A 21,228-nucleotide genomic window follows, 5' to 3' on the forward strand; every position below is an offset into this window, starting at 1 on the left:
TAAAACAACGTTTGCCTCGTGTTCAGACATGCTTTGCTTGACCTGCAAGTTAAACCGCAGCCAGCTGCAGGTCTAGGTTAGATACAACGCCACGATGCTGTAACTTTAAAAATATGTATACGTTTTTCTAATAAACTGAATTTTTAATGACCTCGTGATTATCATGAGATATTTTAAAGACGAGTGATCTTATCCAAAACATTCCTTGTGTTTCTGCGTATGCTAATTTACTTGATTAATTTGGAGAACATCTGCATATAATTCTGTGTACTTAACAGTGGTGAGATCACACTGCTTTGCAAGTAACAGCTACAAATTTCACTTTCTAGACAGACTCAGATTTTTGTCTAATTGGGATGCCAAATGTACAAAGGTACCACAGAAGAGTATGTAATTATGTAATTTTCTCTTGATCTTTCAGAGTCTTCCTGCGAGCAATTAATCAGTATGCAGATATGCTAAACAAAAAATTTCTCGATCAAGCCAACTTTGAGTTACAGGTAAGAAAAAAACCAGTTTCTGGGGACCAATGTTAATGTTGTAATAAATTTCTGCCCTAAACGCATAATTTTGGTGCATGTATGTAGTGGGAGGTGTCCCTGCCCAGGGCAGGGGGTTGCAACTAGATGCTCTTTAAGGTCCCTTCCAACCCGAACCGTTCTGTGATTCTGTATGTCGTCATGAACGCCAGGTGACCAGTTAGCCCAGTCAAGTCATTTCAGGCTCAGCAGGTATGTACGATCCATTCGTGCCTTGTGGGTCTTGTCCTAGAATAGCTCCGAGTCTCACCCAGAGCATCACCAAAAACTCCTCCTTTCCTTCAGGAACAGCAAAAAGGGGTGTCCTCCCCCTTTCTGCAGCAGATGCTTTAGCAGAATTCTTGCCTTAAACGTTGCGCCCGAGCGCCCTGCTGATGAAAAACACACCAGTTTAGGTCATTTGCTCAGGATCTCTTTTTTTTTTTTTCATATTTACGTGTTCATATTTAATTTTACTCGAATCATCAAAACACAATCGATTAGGATTTGTAGATGGGAAATGTTTCATGGAGACGTAAACATAACGAGGAGATGTACTACGAATACATCAAGAAACACCATCTCTGTGGTGTCTGTTACTTTCACCTTTAAATATTTATGTGCATAATTTAGATACTTCTAAGATGTTTTGTAGGTGTGCGGAAAAACATTTCAGAGAATTAATGGTATCTATTCTTGTCATTTTGGGGGCTTTCAGCTTTGGAACAACTACTTCCACCTGGCTGTTGCTTTTCTCACGCAAGAGTCTTTACAACTGGAGAATTTTTCAAGTGCTAAAAGAGCAAAAATACTTAACAAGTAAGTCCTATTCGTCATCTAAATCATGGACAAGAACTTGAGGTCTATTAACATAATTTTAGTTTAATTTCTTAGCTAAATCCATTCAAATTGAGATGCAATCATGGTATAATGAAAGGTTGGTTTTAAAAACATGAATCAAGTATCTCATGTGTTTCTGCCCTTGAATCAAGATCTAAATTACATGATTCATTACTGATGAAGACAGTATTTTATACTGCAGGATGTTCATAAAGTCAAGACTTTTCAGAAGTATTAACATATTATAAAACGGAATTTTTAAATCACTTTAGCTTTGTGCTTATTCTAATCTCATTTTACGTGCGCTCTTTATTGCTTAATCCCTAACGGCCGTTTAGAGTGAATTTTTGTAACTACAGCCAGTTTCGCTGCGATATCCCCGAAGAATGGGTTTGTATAACTGCAGTCTTGTCTGCTTTCCTGGTTAAAAGGGATTACATTGCCTACCTCTGAACGGGGAGCTTGAACTACCCGAGTGCTATTCACAATCCCACAGCAAATGAAACCTGTCAAAAGAAAAAAAGGCCGGAAATGAAACCGGAGCGTGAATATTTTGTTTAATGCGTTCATTCCTCCTAAATTTCGTTGGGGTTCCAGTGTAGCGAAGCTTATCGTTAATTAACTAAACACTGAAAAAAGCCAGTTACGTGTTTTCAAATACAGCGCGTGGATTCTCTTTCTGTGTCATAACATTTGTAAAGAGCACCTGCGAAAGCGGTTCGTTCCCATAGTCAATCAGGTTACCCCAGTTAATGCAGAAAAAAGGGGACTTTCAGAGCAGATGCCCTGAGCAAGTATAGCTCAGACTCCTTGTTACGTACAGTAGATATTCTATAGCTATATTGAGGAGGAAGATGCATTTTGTATCACTTCGTCTTCTAAATTGAAGCCTTTTTGTATATTAGTATGGTGAGAGAGACCACGGCGAGAATGGGACGAGTTTGTCAGTGCTGCAGCGAGATTTGATTTTAAAAGGCTTTTAGGCTTTTTACTTTAACTGTGTGGGTTTCCGCCTTTCACCAGAAAAGGCAGGGCTCTGTGTCCCATCCGTATTTTTTTTTGGCAGCGAAGTTTTGCCCTTCAAACTCATCCACTCCGTCAGGAGTTTGGAGGAGCTTCCTTTGGAAGCTGTGCTGTACCTCAGCGTTGAAACAGAATTTTTAAGCCCTGTGTGATCTAATACACGTACGTGTGACTCCTGGGGCTTCCTTGATGAAACAGGAATATTTACAAGTTTCAGTGGAAAAGCGATGTCAAGCAGAGCTCAGGCCTTTGCACTTGTGCTATAGGTATCAGGAATAACATTATAGTTACACATTTGCAAAAGGAAACCATGATGGTTTTGTTGAGGCAGGTAAATTTTATTTTATCAGATTTAGAATTTATGGAACGAAATGGTTTTGTTCGAGATGGGACCAGTGATGCTAATTCTCGTTTGTAATTAAGAGTGTAAAGGATAATTGCAAAAGGGAAAGCGCTCCAATCCATTAGCCGGCAGAGGGATCAGAGCCGTGGCTGCTCTCCCTCTCCCCTTGCTTGCCCTGTCCCACGATGGTGTGTCCTACATCAGCCTTTTAGTTGCGATCAGACTCCTGACCCCAACAAAAAACCAACAGCTGAGCTGTAATTGGACTGGAAATTACCGTCAAATACATTTGTGGACTCATATCCCTCTTTGTGGGGATGGGAACCTTCAACAGAAATTTTCTTCAAGTGATTTTTCGATGAAACCGAGCAGTACAGCTTGCTGAAGAAATTCAAGAAATCAACAGACATTTCTCACTGCTAATATCAGTAAATAGATTAAGTCGTTTGAAGTGGTTCCTTAATGAAGTTTGTGAAATTGTAAATCTCTGTTTATAATGATTTTACAAGTTGTTATTCTCACTGTAATCGTGTTTTGGAGACAGAGATCAAGACCGTAAATTCTTCAAGATGCAATAAATGTATGGCCTGGAAGCACTAACTTTTAATTGCTATGTGAAACCATTGCCGGTTCTGTGCCAAAGGGGTAGAATTTATCAGTTAATTCAATATCACGCTCACCCATCTTTTTAAGCATATATTTCAATCAATATGTCAAATATTTAATAATTAAAAATTTAATCATTGTAATTTGTAGGTTTTGCTAAACATTGCATTTAAGTATTAGATAATAACAGGTTCTTAATGATGCAGAAGAATCTCTTTAATCCATATTAATGACAGGGTATCTCACTATTATCCCACAGAAATCCCACAAGTTCTTAGATATTACCATTTTGCTCATCTTGCCGTTTAAGTAACCATCTTTAACGTACAAATATTCTGTGTAGCAAATATGTTCTTAGAGCTTATGGTTCTGATCCCATCGTTAATGAGGACAATAGGGTGTTTAATATGATCGTTAATTGAAGACAATAGGATGTTTAATACCAGCTTTCCTGGTATTAATGTGGAGGGGGAGTGGAAGACTAAAATCCCCCTGCTGGGAGATGGGAGGAGTTGGTGCCAGCAACTTCCCAGCGGAGCAGGGGGGGTGGGGGAGACGCTGAAGGATGGGCTCCCCCCTTCGCCCCGCTCAGGAACTGCCTGGGACCACTTGCTTTTGGTCCAGCCCAGGCAGGACACAGAATCCCCTTGGAATGTCAAAAGCTTCTCTTTCTTGATTTTGTGCATCAAGGTACGAGATGTCACAAGATGTTCCTTGTTGTATTTTCTAGGCCAGTGCTATGCTAAGAGGGTGTATAAAAATAAAATAGAGCCTTAGGCTGTGAAGCTCTCTGCTGTGCTTCCTCCAGCCATTACCACTTGGAAAACAGAAAATGCTCACGATTAATCTCTGTAACCACCCAGTGTCCTGAAGGACGGTTGGGCAATCTGAAAATACGGCAAAGAGAGGGTTTGCGCAGGTGGATGTTGAGTGTGTCTTCTGCCTTTGGTAAGTGGTACTGCAGAGGTTGCAATTTGAGTTCTTTGGGGGAGAGCAAATAACAGAAGGTGAGGAACAGAAGCTGCTGCAAAAGGGACATTGGGCAGAGCCCAGTGTCTGGGGGAGCATCGCTGAGCTGCCGCGGGAGGCTGGACAAACTCATTGGATGGCTTGAATTTGGAAAACGCACTCCCTAATTTCAAATATCTTTGAATGCTGATCAGATTTCGAAGTGAGATGTTTTCTGCTAATTGTTATTTGATTATTTTTTTTTAAAGAATGGTTTTGTTTTTCCTTTTTAAGGTACGGTGATATGAGAAGACAGATTGGGTTTGAAATCAGAGACATGTGGTATAATCTGGGTAAGTAGCTGGAGCAGCTATTGCCTAACGCTTTCACTCAGTCTTTGTACAAACCAAACTAGAGATGAAATAAACTTGATTTCTCTTGAAATAATGGTAGGCTTCCAGAAGGCATTTAAAAAGCAGGTAATTTCAGAAATAAAGCCTCCTCTGCATGCTTATTTTGCCATCTGGAAGATACATAACGGCGGTCAATGTTGACATATCTTCTGTTTTTTCATAGTATTCAACCTCATGCTAAATACAAGTGAACCGTTATGGTGGTACCTGTCGAATGTTTATTTCTCCTTAAATATATGAATAAACGGTCATATATGTATACACATATATATACGCACACAGATACACGTGCATGCTGTAACTGGGACTGTAGGAAAATGAGCGCGTCCAAAGGATATCAGTAACTTAGCCTAGAAATTCTGTTTAAAGTCTGATTTTCAGTCTTGTTTGGCTGTATGAGAGTGACTCAGGCAGATCAGCAAAGAATGGGAACTTGGATATCCCTGGAGTTCGTAGGTAAATTAGACATACCTGACTGTCTCAAGTCGGTGCTGTTCTGTGGGTATAATTTAGCTGTATGGGGATTGAATTTCATGAGAAACTGAGTATTTACTGTGACCTGAGTGTACTCGTCTGCCAGATTTCATTTTCCTGAGCTTAACAGCAGAGACGCTTCTGCTCTTCTGAGTTTTATCAAAAGTTCCTTAAATTATCAGAAATAAATGCATTTGCCACTTTGCTTATGTCTCTAGCTGAGCTGTTGTTGCTGAAACTTGAAAAAAATCAGCGTATATAAGAGAAGGGAATGCGAGGATTCGAAAGTGTTTGATATCACAGAGTTTGCATCCGCTCTGCTGGAATGATGAGAAGAGGCTTCTGAGAGCAGCTGAGTTCCCTTTTTATTAGAAGCATCTTTCGTGAATTAAGCGTCTGGAGAAGAGATTAAAGCGTAGTACACACCTGATGTGTGACTTGACAGACAGCTAATAAAATCAGCGTCGTGCCCGATGCTGGGTTGTCCAGCTCAGGACGCTGGCGGTCTCTCTGTCAGTAATTAGCCAAATCCTGCCCCATTCCAGGCTTAAGCTGTGTATTCACCTGTTATCTCTACTAATTCCTTTAGCATCTTTGGTTTCTTAAACCTTTTCTGCTTTTCCTGGACTGATAGAAAAGTTTGCATACATAGATGCAGACCTGGCTGTTCTTACCTGAGGTTATTTTATTCAGTCTGGGGACTGTGGAGTGCGTTGTGCTTTTTCCTACTGCCGCTGACGCTGCCTGCTCTCCGACAAAGTATTTAGTTGCTCCAGGGTTCAGTTTTTCACCATGAACAGGGGGACGAGAATAATTTCCCCTGGAGTTTTATGACTTGATTGGCACAGTGTGTGTGTGTGTGTGGTTCCTTTGATATTTCTTTCTGCGCTGTCATGAAAGCCTTTTATTTTTAATAGAGTTTTTATAAACTGAGATTATCCAGGTAGATGGCTCCGTGACCTCCTCTAGCTCTAACCTCTGCGATTCCGTAAGTGGCTGGGATCATTAATGCTGAAATCTCACGTGTTGAGGGAGTCGGTAAATTGCTGCTCTTCCCAACAAAAGCTGCAAGAGAAAGGTAAATCGGAGGCAGGACCCCAATCCAAGGCGGCCTTTGTGCTGCTCGTAATGAGCAGCTTGCTTTTGCTCATCTTCTCTGTAATACAGCTCGGCCATGCTGATCGTGTTCCGCTCCTGGCTCTTCACCAATCTCACGTATGTCACAGCATCAATTAAAAACGAATTCTGACATGCCACTGCAGGGGAATGGACTTGGGGGGGGGCTCGACACTTAGAAGTTGCACTACATTAGTCAAATTATTAATGTATATATTCAGAAAAAAAAAAAATCAGAAGTGAAAAGCTATAATTCTTGCATATGCTTGAGCATGTAATTTTTATATGCACAACTCTGCCATTGTGCATAAGATATGATGAAGCCAGACAACCCTGACTGTTGATTTATGTATTAAAGGGTATGGATTAGCCTCAAAAATTAATATTTTGTCTCAACAGTTTTTGTTCATAAATACCATGATAAACGTATAATGCCTGCTGAGTTGAAACTCCCCAGTCGGGGAGCAGACAGTCCTGTAGCTGTAAGGCGCATCTAAGAGTATAATTTATTTTCTGAAATTAAATAGCAAAATACAAATTCTAAAAGTTTTTTTCTTGTCTGTGTTTCTTACGCAGTCTTGGCTGCGATATTCATACCTTCCTACCTTTAAAAGTATAAAGAAAAAAGAGTTATGTGGAGTGGAGAGCAGCTCTAGCTAACCGTGTGCGCGCACTTTAAATGCCTGAAATTTAGGAAAAAGATTTCTGTTTTAAACGGGGAATTGCATGCAAGAGATCCAGCCTGACAGATCTTTTTATTTAAATCCTAGTTGTAGCCGTGCTGTTTGATACCCTGCTAGATTTGACCATGGCGGCTTTAGATTTGCGTGCTCTGATGCAGCGCAGAGGACGGCTTCGGGGAGCCTGGTCCCAGAGCGCAGAGCTCCCACTGCTTTGCCTTTCCGAAAGCACTGCGAGGCTTTTATTTTCTTGCCTGCACCAAACCCAGTGTGTATTAGTCTCTGTAGGCCTTTTTTCCCCCTGTATCGCAACCTGAACTTTCAAATAACGTATTATTTAGAGTCACTCTTCTGTTGGAGCCGGGGCTCCTTAGACCCTGGTGAGACAATAAGTATCAGAGAAGCACAAAGCAAACCGTGGCTTCTGTCTTGGAAATGTAGGAACTCAAACAACACGCAGTTAAAAGCGTGATGTAATGTAATTTAGCATGTACAAAACGCAGTTTGACACTAGGTCACGTCTACCAGTTTTCCGTGGTTAGCGGTTTCAATGGTTACATGTTAGAGAAATTGTATTGGCGTTAAAAATAACATCCTTGTGGTGAAGTTGGTCGAGGAAAGCCAGCTCAGAAAGCATTGCTTTTATTGGTGACATCTGAACCAGCTGGGGGGAGGTGGAAAAGTAAGAATTCTGAAGATGGAGTGAAATGGTTGCTGCTGCCCACTGTCCCGGCCCTTCCCTCCAAGTGCTCGGCCTCAGAAAAGGTGTCTTGACAGAGATGTTAATGTCATCAGAGGGAAGGCCAGGCTTAAAAATAGTCCTGAACTTTGAGCGTTATATAAACAGGAGTCATTGCAGATCACGCTCTCTGGATTAGTCATGCATGCTCAGAGCTGACCCAAGTGAGGGGGGAGGTTGCTGGCAAATTATTCAGTGGGTTTTGTGGCCCAAATTTAAATTAGAAGAACCTGGGCAATGAAAATCACATGTTACCCGCTAAAGCAAGCACCTTGGGGTTGGTTTGCGTGATGAGGTCTGTGGAGTTGTGCGAGCAGTCCGGAGAGCGCAGCTCGCGGCAAGGCAGAAGCCACCGCAAGGGGAAGGTTTTGCATCTCCAAAAGGATACTTTTTTTACATGTGGTTCTTAAAGCAGCTGCACAATTTGGTTTTCAGAAGCAAATCCTCAATTTTCTTCCAGATTTGTCACATTTTGAGTGTCTGCGTGGGAGTTCCCACTCTCCCGGGGGAAAAAAAAAAAAAGACAAATTCATCGTTGGGATGTTTATTGGAAAGTGCTGCCTGTGGCGGGCAGCTGGGGTGGATGCTCTGGCGTTTCCCTTCGTGTTTTGCTCTCCTGGTTTCTTTTGTGGCACAGCATTACCGTGGCAAACCCGGGTGTGCGCATTATCCCATCGCCGATGCGTGTTGTAGCGTCAGAAGGATGTCACACAGGGCTCTCAACCTTCTCCCCCACTGCCCCGTTGGTGGATGGACCCTTTCTCAGTGTTCCTCCTCGCGCATGCTTGGTGAAGAAGACCGATCAAGATGCCTTAGCGTTTTAATTTGTGCTGCCCTGCCTTCCCGTGGTCGCTGCCGTCCCTGCTCCTGCCTGCTGTGGCCCCAGCCAGGCTGTTCCTACCCACGGACCCTCTGGATGGCCTGAAGAGCTCAGTGGGTTTTGAACAGCAGACGAGGGATTTTTTTCACAGTACAACGTACAAGTGATTTTAATACTTTCTGCTAATAACTCGCACGCTTCTATTCCCCCAAGTCCTCTGGCTTTCATATTTGGAGAAGCTCTCGGTTCTCTTTAATTAAAACCTCTTAATACGGCAAGAAGGGTGGGTGCGTGTGGTACAGCTTCATGGGTGGTGGGGCCGCCCTCGAGTCCTCTTCACCTTGGCAGAGGTGCTGGTGAGCACCTGGGAGATGAGGTCTGCAGCTCTCCGTGCCTCTTCAGTGACTCCCTTTTTCAGCAAGAAGTTTATGTGCCTCCGGAGAATAGGACTGGGGAGTAAAGATTTAAATAAAATCTTCTTTTGTGAATTCACTGTTTTTTTCACGTCTGAAGTTCAAAAGATGTTAGTTACTTTTCTGAGGGAATCCCTGCGCTTGAAGCAATGGAAAAACCCACCGTGGCACACGGAGAACTTCATAACATTGAATTTCTGCCTGACGAATAACTTTTGTCACTATCATTTGTTTTCTGAAATATTGACTCTGACACTTCTCGGGCATAATACAAGAAAACTGTCACCTGAGAGGCCAAATGTAATAATACTTGTAAGAGAGACAGAGGAAAGCTTTCCGCTTCTCACTTGATGTTCCTCACCAACAGCCAGCGTTGCAGCATCATACAAAGTAGCAATTTTAGTAGAGTATTAATTTGCCCTAATAGGATTGCTAATGCTAATAGGATTCTGAAGTTTGCCTAAATCAAGTAACTGAAATTATATCTGCTAAAAAAAGTAGTGTGTTTTGTTAATAAAGGATTTCTTCTTGATTACATTTGTTGAGATTTATGTTAGTTCTGGTCAGAAGCGAATCTGCTAATTAAAGACTTCCACGGTTACTGCTGTACCGGTGTAGTGCAGTGGAATCCAAATGAATTAAAATCTGTTTCTGTCATATATGATAGAATCACAGAATCACCCAGGTTGGAAGGGACCTTTCAGATCATCGAGTCCAACCATCGACCTAACTCTGACAAAAGCCATCACTAAACCGTATCTCTAAGCGCTACAGAGAATCTTCATGGTTGGAAAGGACCTTTGAGATCATCAAGTCCAACGAAACCACCTACAATCTCTGCCCTTCAGAGCATGCCCTGAAGTGCCACATCTAGACGTTTCTTAAACACCTCTAGGGATGGTGACTCAACCCCCTCCCTGGGCAGGCTGTTCCAGTGCCTGACCACTCTTTCAGTAAAGTAGTTCCTCCTAATATCTAATCTAAACCTCCCCTGCCGCAACTTCAGACCTTTTCCTCTGGTCCTGTCATTATTCCCCTGGGAGAAGAGGCCAACCCCCACCTCTCTACACCCTCCTTTCAGGGAGTTGTAGAGGGCAATGAGGTCTCCCCTCAGCCACCTCTTCTCCAAGCTAAACATGCCCAGCTCCCTCAGCCTTTCCTCATATGACTTGGACATCTACTCATCTTTTAAGTACCTCCAGGGCTGGTGAGTCAGCCGCTTCGCTGGGCAGCCTGTTCCAATGCTTGATAACCCTTTTGGTGTGAAAATACCACTGGTAACTGCAATGGGAAAGAAGAGTCTTAAAATGGAGGAAGCTGAGGGCTCCTTCCATTAGCTCAGCTCTGAAGTCTGGGCTGGACCACAGAGGGGGATGCATAAACAGCGTATGAGCCCGGCTGGATACAGCCATTAACATTGCGCTTGTGAGAAACGGTGTGTAGCGACGTTCAAATGAATCCAGCTTGCTGCTGAGAGGGGAGTGCATTTGTATTTTCTAAACTTCTGCCATTGAGTCCTCTGCCAGGAGCTCTGCGGTGCTCCCCTACACTGCTCTACACCATGGAGTCGTCGAACAGACAATTTGCAGAACGAGTAACCTGCATTCTCTGCGCTTCAGCTAATAATATGAACAGCAGCTAGATGTTTTTCACTAGCCCAATATTTATTAGGTGCCATGTTCCTGTTAAGGTTTCGTGCGGAGAGCGTAGCGGGGAGGGTTGGGGGAGGTGCAGTTTTGTCTTGGGAAGACAAATGTGAAATAAAGTTTGCCAGTCAGATCAGCTCTCGAAGAAAGAAGACATATTGTCGGCTTGGTAAGATGTAGTTTCGTGTCCCGAGGCTGTGTAAGTATGCACTCGTGGTGACACTTTGATAGACTGACATGGAGAACATTTTGTACGCTGTGGAAGATACAGAAGTCTAAATAAGTTAAGACAAGTGATGTGCCTTTTAGCCTCCTTCGCTCCCAACCAGAAGCTGCATTTTTAAAAAAAAGCCTTGAAACTTAATATCAGTGTGCAAATATGGGCGCTTCGTGGAAAATGTGGCGAGTTCCAGTTTGATTAGTGATTGAACAACTCTTGTTAATTTGGTTTTATGCATATCGCATACTTCTCCTCTTGTGGCATAAATAATAATAGATGTCTTAGTAGAGTCTTTCTTACGCTATATAAGAATTTATTTATACGGCTTTTATAACGATTCTCTTCTACCAAAGTCAGCGGCTGTTTGTTAACTCTGAAATGTGTCTTTTCCCTTAAAGGTCAGCATAAAATCAAGTTCATCCCAGAAATGGTGGGACCTATCTTAGAAATGACGCTTATCCCTGAAACCGAACTTCGGAAAGCTACAATCCCCATCTTCTTTGATATGATGCAGTGTGAATTTCATTCTACTAGAAGCTTCCAGATGGTAAGCAACGAGCTATGGATATTTAAAGTTTGTGAGAAGGATTTAACTGTTCTTTGACAAAAACATAAGAGTTTTTGTTATTTCTTGCTTTTCTAAAGAATAATATAATTATGGATTTTCTATAACTCTTGAGTGGCTATAGAGTTTGCATATGTGGGTTTTAAATTCTTATTGAGGGAAAAATTTGCATGAAGTAAATGAAACCTTTCTTTATGCTACAAAAGGAGAGCAAAGACAGATGTCTTAAATTTTCCCTGTGACTCAGAAAAGGAGTCTGCTGCTGAGTGAAATTGGACATAAAGGAAGCCTGATAGTGTGGCAAAAGAAACCATAACCCTTAAGGGTTTATCATCTCTAGTATCTTACAATTTGGATGCTCTACCATTTGATGGATTTTGGAGAGGGGAAAAAAAGCTATCCAGTCAGTGTCGGTGTTTCTTATGCCAAGTAGACACTGCAAAATCCAAAATACTAGTGTGGCATTTTTATTCTATTTTATTTTAACACGCTGAGGGAAGTCTTTGAATAGGCACCCACAATCTTAACCCTGATAGCATCAACTTTTGAGACAAAAGTGGAATGAAAGAAAGTTTCCCAACATCATTCGTTTGACCTTCTTCCCCTCGAAAGTTCGCCTTACGGGTTGAGTGTAAGACTAGTTAGGCCAGGTCGGGCTATGGTGTAAGCCAACGCAGCTCCTTCACACTGTGAAACTTCTAACCGTTCAGGATACGACCTTGTGGATTTTGCAATAATTCATGTGTTGTTTACTTTTTTTCCTTTATATTGGCATTTAAAGGGCAAATAAATATATCTCCCTTTATATTTCATCTTTCTTGGATGAAAATCTTACCCTTTTCCGTACTTCTTTGTGAACTATTATTCGTAACCAGCTCTTAATAAATCTGTAGCCAGAGTAAATGAATATCCGTATGGCGAGACTTAAGCAAGGGAAATGGCATCGGCTTTATTACTTTGATTTGTTTTGTGCTGGATGGTGTGTGGAAAGGTTGTGAACTGTATTTTGGATCCATCTTAATCACTGCATAATCATTCTTTCATATGTTTGACTCCGATGATACGGTAAAGATTGAAATGCTTGCTGGGATGCCGTTTAAACAGTTTCCTGTCAGATGCTCTCTTTTGTTGCTTGTCATTTTTTATTTGTATGATTATATGGATCATGAAAAATCCGAGGGTAACTTTATAGCTAAATTTATGGACCTATATTTCCTCGACAGAAGGAAACCAGCTTTGCGTGGAATAGTTGGGTGATTTTAATAAATGAACGTCTTAAATATTTCACGCAAATTCTTTTTGCCTTTTGAGAAGAAAAATGCCTCCTGCTTAAGTCAGGGATGTCTTGGATGGTACATACTCAACATATATTTCTGGTGTCAGTATAGCGTCTTGCTTTATGGACGTAGCATTGATATGACAGGTGCGGAGGTAATAAACCTTTTTTTCGGTCCGTTTGGAGTGAACAGTTATGTCTAACGGGGAACAATCAATCTGTCCGTTTACGGTTTTGCAGATAATGTAGTTATATAGTTTGCTGAGTATTTCAGCGTGGTCTTTGGGGAATGAAGATCACAGCTTGTGAAAAGCAGAGAATTGTAGGACAGGCTAGTTGGGATGAGACCTCTGGAAGTAATCGGGTCCAAACTGCGTTTGGGTTATCCGGGGCCACCTGAAGCTCAGTATTTCCAGTGAGGGAGGTTTCACCACTTCTCTGGGTGACCTGTTCCAATGTTCAAGACTTTTCTTCTATGCAGATGGAATTTCCTTGAATCAACTTGTGCCCGTTGCTGCTTGTGTTGTCACTGTGCACCCTTGTAAACAGAGTAACTCCATCTCCTCTATAACCACCTTTTAGGTCTTGGAAGGCTTGAGTCTGCTTTTCTCTAGGATGAACAAACCCAGTTCCTTCAACCATTCGTCGGGCCAGGTTCTCCAACACTTTGCTCAACTTGGTGGCCCTCAATTAGGCCATCTCCAATTTATCAATGTCTTTTTTGAGCTGGGGGAACCAAAGCTGGATGCAGTATTCCAGCCCAACAAGTGGAATAATCCTGTTGATTCTCTAGCTGTGCTCTTGTTGGTGCAATCAGGGACACGTTTTGCCTCCACTGAAGGGGCACGTTGCTGCTTCATGTTCAGCTTGTTGCCCACCAGGTCCTTTCCAGCAGAGTGTCTTATACTGCTGCTTGCAACTGTGCCATCCCAGATTCAGGACTTTTAAGTTTTTCTTTCTTAAATATCACACAGTTTCTTGTTGGCTGTCTTTCCAACTGTCAAAGCCATGAAACCACCACCCTTGGAGATCAGCAATTTCACCACTTTTCCCACTCACCTTGTAGTCCATCTGTCCAGCCTGTATCTTACCAACTTGCCAGCAAGAATGTTTTGAGAGACTGTATCAAATGCATTGCTCAGGTTGTGGCAACCGCAGCTCTTCATCCGCTGAGCAGATACTTTCATCACAGAGGGCAGTCAGGTTCCTCAGATGTGATTTACCCTTGATAAATCCATATTGGCTTTTCCCAATCCCCTTCTCTCCCTTGCTGGACTTCCATGAGCGCTTGCTCCATGGTTTCCTCAGGAACTGAGGTGGGCCTGCCAGGCCTGGAGCTTCCCAGCTCATCTTTTTTGTCTCTTTTGTCTTTAAGTAATAGAAGTAGTTATAAAATAATTTAGCTATTACCAGTACCTAGGCAAGCTTTCATACTTAATGTGTCGGTGTAACGTACTGCGTTATGTCACCTATATGCAACTACCGATTACCATTGTCCAGCATTGCTTTCAAAGAGATCTTCAACATTGAATGGCTGGCTGCTGTTAAACTCATCTGCCAGAAATCCAGTTATCTAACCTTATTAGTCACATCAACAGGGGTTTAGATTGGCTCTGCTTCTCCAGCAGATGTATAAACCTCATGATTTGTGGGGGAGGAATTTAAATTTTTTGCAGAGCTTCTATTGCGGTGATGGCTCGTGTTACAAACAGACAGCTTTCCCCGTGGCGGTTTTAATTTCAGTATGAATTGGTTTGCCTGTAAAACCAGTAACAGACAGAATGGGGGGTTTTGTTCTTCCAGTATATATAGCCCTGAGAAAAAACAGAAATTCCTCTGGTTTTTACGGAACTAAATTAAAAGCCGACTGAATTAAAAGCTGGAGTTGCCCATTTTTGTCCTCTCCCTCTTAAGGTGCTTTGAAGCCTATATAAGGCTTCAAAGTATCCTGTACCTCAAAGCATGAATCTGATACTAAAGTCAGTGCGGGACTGAAGCTCCCTATAGAAGAAAATGCCTCTTTCTCCGCTCGGCTTTTTTCCCTTTGCCTGTTTTACTCGCGAACCCTCCAGATCAAAGGGAATATGTCAGAGCCACAGGAGCGATGAAAGAGAATTGGTTGGATTGTGCAAGGCCTGGTCAGGTGAGCGTGATGGATCCCGTGGTGACAGCAGGAGAGAAGGCTCATCACGAAACAATCATTCAGCTGAAGTGTGGAATTTGGAGCATAAAAAAACCCAACCTCTTGATTTTGCTGCCTGTTCCTTCCAGCTGTCGCTCGCTCTGGCTCCGTTTCCTACGAGCACTCCTGTTTCTTCCCCTGAACTTTTAACTTACCTTTTCTGGACCTGTGTCATTGCTGAGGTAACGTTCTGCTTGTTTTGAGTTGAACGAGTTCATAGAGCGGTGCCAGTGCAGGAACTGGTCCAAAAGAGAGCGTGGAGGAAGTGGGAGGAGGCAGGAGGAGGGGTTGGGTAGGTTCTCCCTGGCTCATGGCACTGCATCATCACATGATTTCTTTTAGCTGATCTGGCACAAAGTAATTAGTAGAACTAGCTTACTATTAAAAAAAAAACCTATTAGCAAAATAAGGTAAGGGACCGAGTCAGAAGCACTACTCCAGCCTGTCTTCCCCAGCATAATTACATTTCTCATCAAGTAGGAAGGAAGGAAGAACCCTTATCCTTCGAAGGCGAATCTGAGAGGTGCACGCCCCCACTCCGCAGTAGCGAGCAAGAAGAAATTAGAAGCCCCATATGTCTAGTTCTCAGACTGCACAGCATTACTAAGGGGAATCATCAGTGTCTGGTGGCGTTAGCGTCAGCGAGATCAGCATACAGGCTCCAGCATGTGTTCTTACCCTCTTAGAGTTGTGTAAAAGTAACGATCTGAGGAAAGAGCCCCAGAAATGCAGCAGCACATCTGTCCTGCTTTCTGCAAACTGGAGTGACGCTTTAGGATAATGGAACCATAGCCAAAAAGATAGAAAACCGATATAGAAATACATAAGCAATGAATGCATAATGCAGAATCATATAGAAATGCATAATAAGTGAGTGCATAATGCCTGTGATTACTTAAACAAAACCATGGGTGCAGCTGAAGTAGTGAAGAGAATTAAATGAGTAAAGACCGGAAGAAATAAAGGGGAAACCCTTTTAATTCACTTCTAACATTTAACAATGAAACCTAGTATCATCGAGATGGTCATACCAGGATTTTTACTTGCAGTGTAATTTCATGTCGGCTATCAATGAATTTCAAATTGATATCATTCCCCTTAATGAGAAGTACCTAGTTTATCTGAGTCTCCTTTGACTTTTAGAACCCGTAATTCCTTATTAAGTCATTTTACCACTTCTGAGCCCTGTGTTAACTGCCCTTTCCCTGTGCTGTGGATTTGCAGAGAGAACACAAGTTGATGGCTTGTCCAAGTTTCTGTGATGCTGCAGATTCTCCTCTGTAATCCCACAGAGCGTGCAAATTCAAATGAGTCATCCCACACACAGGATTGATTTCAATAAGTAACATTTGTAGTTATCTGCGGTTGAAATGTAAACGTGTAAGTTTTTCTTGTTTTCTGGCCTTTTGGAGAATATCGGTTCTCCAAGAATATTGGAATATTTAGAGAATATTCCTCTCTCACCCCACCCGACGAGCAAGGGAGAAAGGCAATGCAGTAAGTCTAGAGACCTCCAAAAATCGCCAAGTATTAAATGGCTGTTTGCCTCCCAGAACGCTGTGGGGAAATAGGAAAGGGAACAGATGAAACTGGTGGGAATTACCACCAACGTTCATAGCAGCCTTCGAACAAAGTTCTGCCGTACTTGTGTGCTATTTCTGTGTTAGGACTAATTTCTAGTGGTGTTATCTGTCACTTCAGCTTTATATGGCAAATCCATTATTATCCCGTATCAAAACAAATTTATAGCAGCTTGGAGGATTGAAAGTCCTCCTCATCTACAGCTAGATTAAATTGTCAGTCAGTGCTACAAATATAGCCCGACCACACTTTAGGTAAACCTAAAACCAAAAGCGATTACTTGAGCTGACACTTGAACACACTAGGTAGCTTACATTGATTTATTTTCTCCAGATGGGAGATTGTAACAGACAGATGAGGTACTGGATATACTCTTTCCTCAAGTTCAAACACACATCCTAAAGGGAAGCTGAGATCTCGATCAACTGTAAGGAAAAGTTGATAATAATTTCCTGTAATCTTCCTAACATCACCCCTCAAGCTCCCACTGTCAACAGAAAGACAGGAATCTCAGCTTATTGATGGTGCCAGATATACCCCCGCAGCCTCCAGAAGGAGCCTCAGCCAGTGTCACTGGCCGTAAAGTAAACACGGAAAATTTGGCACTTCTTCACTTGAGAGTAAATTCCATCACAATAATTGCAGGACTACTTTGTGCTATTTTATGCTTTAAGGGGGGGGGAGAAAAGGAAAAATTATGGTTTTATCAACGGATGCCAGATGTGGTGTCCCAGAGCCATTAGTTTGTGCAGCTCCCAGACCACGTTCTTACTCCCATCGTGGGAGACAGTAGCTCTATAAACCTCAACTTGTGTTGATGAAACCTTCTCCTGTGGAAAGATCGTGGAAGGAATTTTAACGGTGTGAAATAATGTTTAGTCGTCTGGCTTGCATGATCTGCATCGTATCGGTTCCTCAAGAAGTATCGAGAATGATTGAAGAGCAAAGATATTGTTAATAGTCCTTAAAACCCCAGAAATGCCTCAAGTCTATCTCTGTTCAGCCCAAGAGGGCCATTAGGGAAATGGCCCAACAAAGCCTAGATTTACAGAAATCTAAGTAAAATTGATATCAGGAAGATACTCAAGATCCTGTATGACAAATGTAATTGCTCTTCTTCTTATGAGTAATCTCTTGCTAAAAAATATATCACCTAAAGGGCTCACGCTGGCAACAAGTGTCATTTTTCACATCGGTATAGAAAGTCAATTTCTTTCTGGTCTCATTAAAGAACATGAATTTTGTGACTTCTTTGTTTCATCATTGTGTTGCCTCAGTGGTTTACTTGACACGTCCTTGTACTACGGGAACGTGTTTCAGCTTGTGTTTGCTTCTTAGAGGGGGTGGGTTGCATTATTCTTCCTTTTCCCATTTTCCTGTCATTTTTTGAATAATGGATTCATTGTATTAAAACCCTTATTTCACTTCACTTTTCATTCATTTCTTCGCAAGGCAAGTAGTGAGGGAGTGGAACAGGTTGCCCAGAGAGGCTGTGTAATTGTCCATCCATGGAGATGTTCAGTGCTTGGCGAAGCAAGTCACAGCTGGTCTGATCTACTATTGGCAATGATCCTGCATCACCTGGGAGGTTGGACGAAATGACCTTCAAGGTCTCTTCTAGCCAGTGTTTCTGGCGTTTTGTGGATCGTTTGAAGCACCTTTGAAGTGTTTTAATCCGAGGTTTGGGGTTTTCATCTTTAAAAGAGTGTCGCATAATAATAAAAATTGTTTTATGGTAGAATAACTGTTGGTTGGGTATTTGGTTGATTTTACCGCTGTATTCGTGATACAGTCTGTAGTTCAGGTTTCCTGACGGCTCACGTTGTTAGACTGTACCCTGAATTTGCTCCGAGTGGTAAGAGAGCAGGACTTTTTCTGCCGTCATTCATCATGGTAGCTTGTCGTCACTGAGCTCAGAGCAGAGGGCATTTTCTCTGTTTGTAACAGAATTCTGGGGGGCTACCAGAGAGCGCGTAAAAATAAATTTCTCAATTCAAATGCAGAGGACCGAAAGTCTGGGGTTGCATCTGAAGGTAGGAACATGCAGTGAACATTACTACAGTTAATGCTGAGAAGAACATGGGCTCTCTGCAGGGACTTTTTTTCCTCCTGGGACGTAGATTGTGATTTTTGCTTTTGGCATAGATATCACCTACATCTTTAGCACATGACCTTTGCTGCAACGGTCTTTGAGGTTGTCCTTGTTGCCTCCTTGCGGTTGTTCCCCGTGAAAGAGTAGCCCTGCTGACAAAGACTTGGGGATACTGGTGGATGAAAAGCTGGATATGAGCCAGCAATGTGCACTCGCACCCCAGAAAGCCAACCATATCCTGAAAGAAGCATGGCCAGCAGGGCGAGGGAGGTGATTCTGCCCCTCTCCTCAGCTCTCCTGAGACCTCACCTGCAGTGCTGTGTCAAGCTTTGGACTCCTCAGCACAAGAAGGACATGGACCTGTTGGAGCAGGGCCAGAGGAGGCCACGAAGGTGATCCAATGGCTGGAGGCCCTCTGCTGTGAGGACAGGCTGAGAGAGTTGGGGGTGTCCAGCCTGGAGAAGAGAAGGCTCCGGGAAGACCCTATTGCGGCCTTCCATTACCTAAAAGGGGCTACAGGAAAGATGGGGACAGACATTTTAGCAGGGCTTGTTACGATAGGATGAGGGGTAACGGTTTTAAACTAAAAGAGGGTAGATTTAGGCTAGCTATGAGGAAGAAATGTTTTATGCTGTGTGTGGTCCAACACTGGCCCAGGTTGCCCAGAGAGGTGGCAGATGCCCCATCCCTGGAGGGGTTCAAGGCCAGGTTGGACGGGGCTTTGAGCAACCTGATCTAGTTGAAGATGTCCCTCCTCATGGCAGGGGGGTTGGACTAGATGGCCTTTAATCATCCCTTCCAACCCAAACAATTTTATGATTCTAATTAACAAAAGTCTAATTTTGCTTACAGGCTTTCACCAAAAGCCTGCCCTCTCCAGTTCCAGAGAGCCCTTTTACTGATGGGGCAGCGTTTGATGGCTTTAACAGAGGAGCTAATACTGTTGTCACTAAAGTAGATATTTCGATCAGTGGAAATAATTTATAAAAAACAAGAAATGCTGCTATCTTACTGGTACGAGTCAAGAGGTGGGAGGAAAGCTCGTGGCTCGAACAGAGGTGCAGGAGCAGGTCCGTAGGCTGCGGCTGAGCCCGGCGGTTGTGGAAGGGCGTCCTGGGTCTGGAAGCAGACGCAGCTACAGACAGTCCATTCCTTTTTCGTTCGTACATTATGTGCCGTTAATATTAACTGCAGATGCAAAGTACATCTCTTGACATTTACAAAAAGTTAGTAGGCTTTGTTCTTGTGCAGGTGGCCCTTTGCTTCTCCTCGGCAGAGTTAAGCAAGTGACAGTAGAAAAACCATTCTGTCAATAACCGCCCACTCTGATTAATGGGCTCCCAGGGCCCTGCCACAGGCTCCCGTCTCGCCCGGGCTCTTCTGCTCAGGTGTCTTGACAATAGGTTGTGTCACTAATGGCGTGGATGTCTGTGCTTATTTAATGAAGAATTAGGAATTAGATGACTAGACCAATTCGTTACGTAGCAGCCGGCCCAGAGTGAGCCTTCCTGCGCTCACAGGTCTCATTGCTTCCCAACCTGGGCCCGAGGGGATGTGACAGCAACAGGTAAAACCGTGGGTGATCATTAAAAAAACACTTTGCATTTAAAGTATATTCTAATGCCCACTTAATTTGCGTTCTTTTATTATTGTACAAATAAAATACTGCTCCTAAGTTGTTCGAAACAACTTCCTTCCCCTTTGCAGTGACTTATTAACAGGTTTGTTAATTGAGTTGGGCCCCACTGTGAGGCAACGTCTGTGTGCTGCGAGGGGATGTGAGCGGTGCTGGGATGTGCAGCCGCCTGCGTTCTCCAGCCTCCGGTGTTGTACGGCCTCTCTCACAGAGCTTTCAGCACTTTTTGCATTTTACTTTTGTTGCTATTACCGTTATTGCAGGGGACATTCTGTCCCTGGCTTTGTGTCCTCTTTTTCCCCGCCCTCATTCTTGTCATTAATCTCCTTATTTAGTTTTTCGTAATGCAAATATTTACACGCCATTTAACAACATGACCGATGATTTCTTCGGCAAAAAAGTCCTTGTAGGACAGCCCATCATCATGGATAGCCTAATGCCAGAGACTGCAATCTCTTAAAGTCAATCAAGCTTTGAAATAGTGGCTAACCGTCTCTCCGAGATACCCAGCCAATCTGTGAACCATTGAGGCTACAGTAATAAAGTGAAATATTTGCCATCTGATTATTTACGCTTGCTTTGTTTAATTATAGTTTGAAAATGAGATCATCACGAAACTGGATCATGAAGTGGAAGGAGGCAGAGGAGATGAACAGTACAAAGTGTTATTTGACAAAATGTAAGTGTTGATCAGCGGCGAGATTTATGTCACAGTAAAGTCAGGAGGGAGAGCAATTAGACTACAATGAACTTTGTAGCCCAGAAATAATTAAAATCTGTTAATGATGCACAATATTTAAAATTGCACCTGAGTCAAGGTTTTTTCTGGGTGTGATTAACAAGGCGAATGTAATTGGTTTTTCAGTCTCTTGGAGCACTGCAGGAAACACAAATACCTCGCTAAGAGCGGAGAAACTTTCGTGAAACTTGTTGTCCGCTTGATGGAGAGGTTGCTGGACTACAGGACCATAATGCACGACGAGAACAAGGAGAACCGCATGAGCTGTACCGTCAACGTGCTGGTAAGCAAGAAGTCGCCAGCCTGAAATGGTTACAGCATTCTTAATTTTACACCTTTAACAAAAGATCCGTGTTGG

The 21,228-nt window shown here is 42.8% G+C and overlaps 1 protein-coding gene across 2 annotated transcripts in view; it reads left to right on the forward strand.

The window, feature by feature from the left end:
• Positions 1-21,228, forward strand: part of DOCK1 (dedicator of cytokinesis 1) — a 323,977-nt gene that overhangs the window by 235,360 nt on the left and 67,389 nt on the right. For both annotated transcript variants that reach the window (XM_054206749.1, XM_054206750.1), the window contains exons 30-35: positions 422-500; positions 1,237-1,337; positions 4,573-4,631; positions 11,198-11,346; positions 20,725-20,810; positions 20,997-21,153. In XM_054206749.1, coding sequence (XP_054062724.1) covers positions 422-500; positions 1,237-1,337; positions 4,573-4,631; positions 11,198-11,346; positions 20,725-20,810; positions 20,997-21,153 — 631 coding nt within the window. The remainder of the gene's footprint in view (positions 1-421; positions 501-1,236; positions 1,338-4,572; positions 4,632-11,197; positions 11,347-20,724; positions 20,811-20,996; positions 21,154-21,228) is intronic.

The sequence above is a fragment of the Rissa tridactyla genome, chromosome 6 (genome assembly GCF_028500815.1).
Source record: "Rissa tridactyla isolate bRisTri1 chromosome 6, bRisTri1.patW.cur.20221130, whole genome shotgun sequence".
NCBI lineage: Eukaryota > Metazoa > Chordata > Aves > Charadriiformes > Laridae > Rissa > Rissa tridactyla.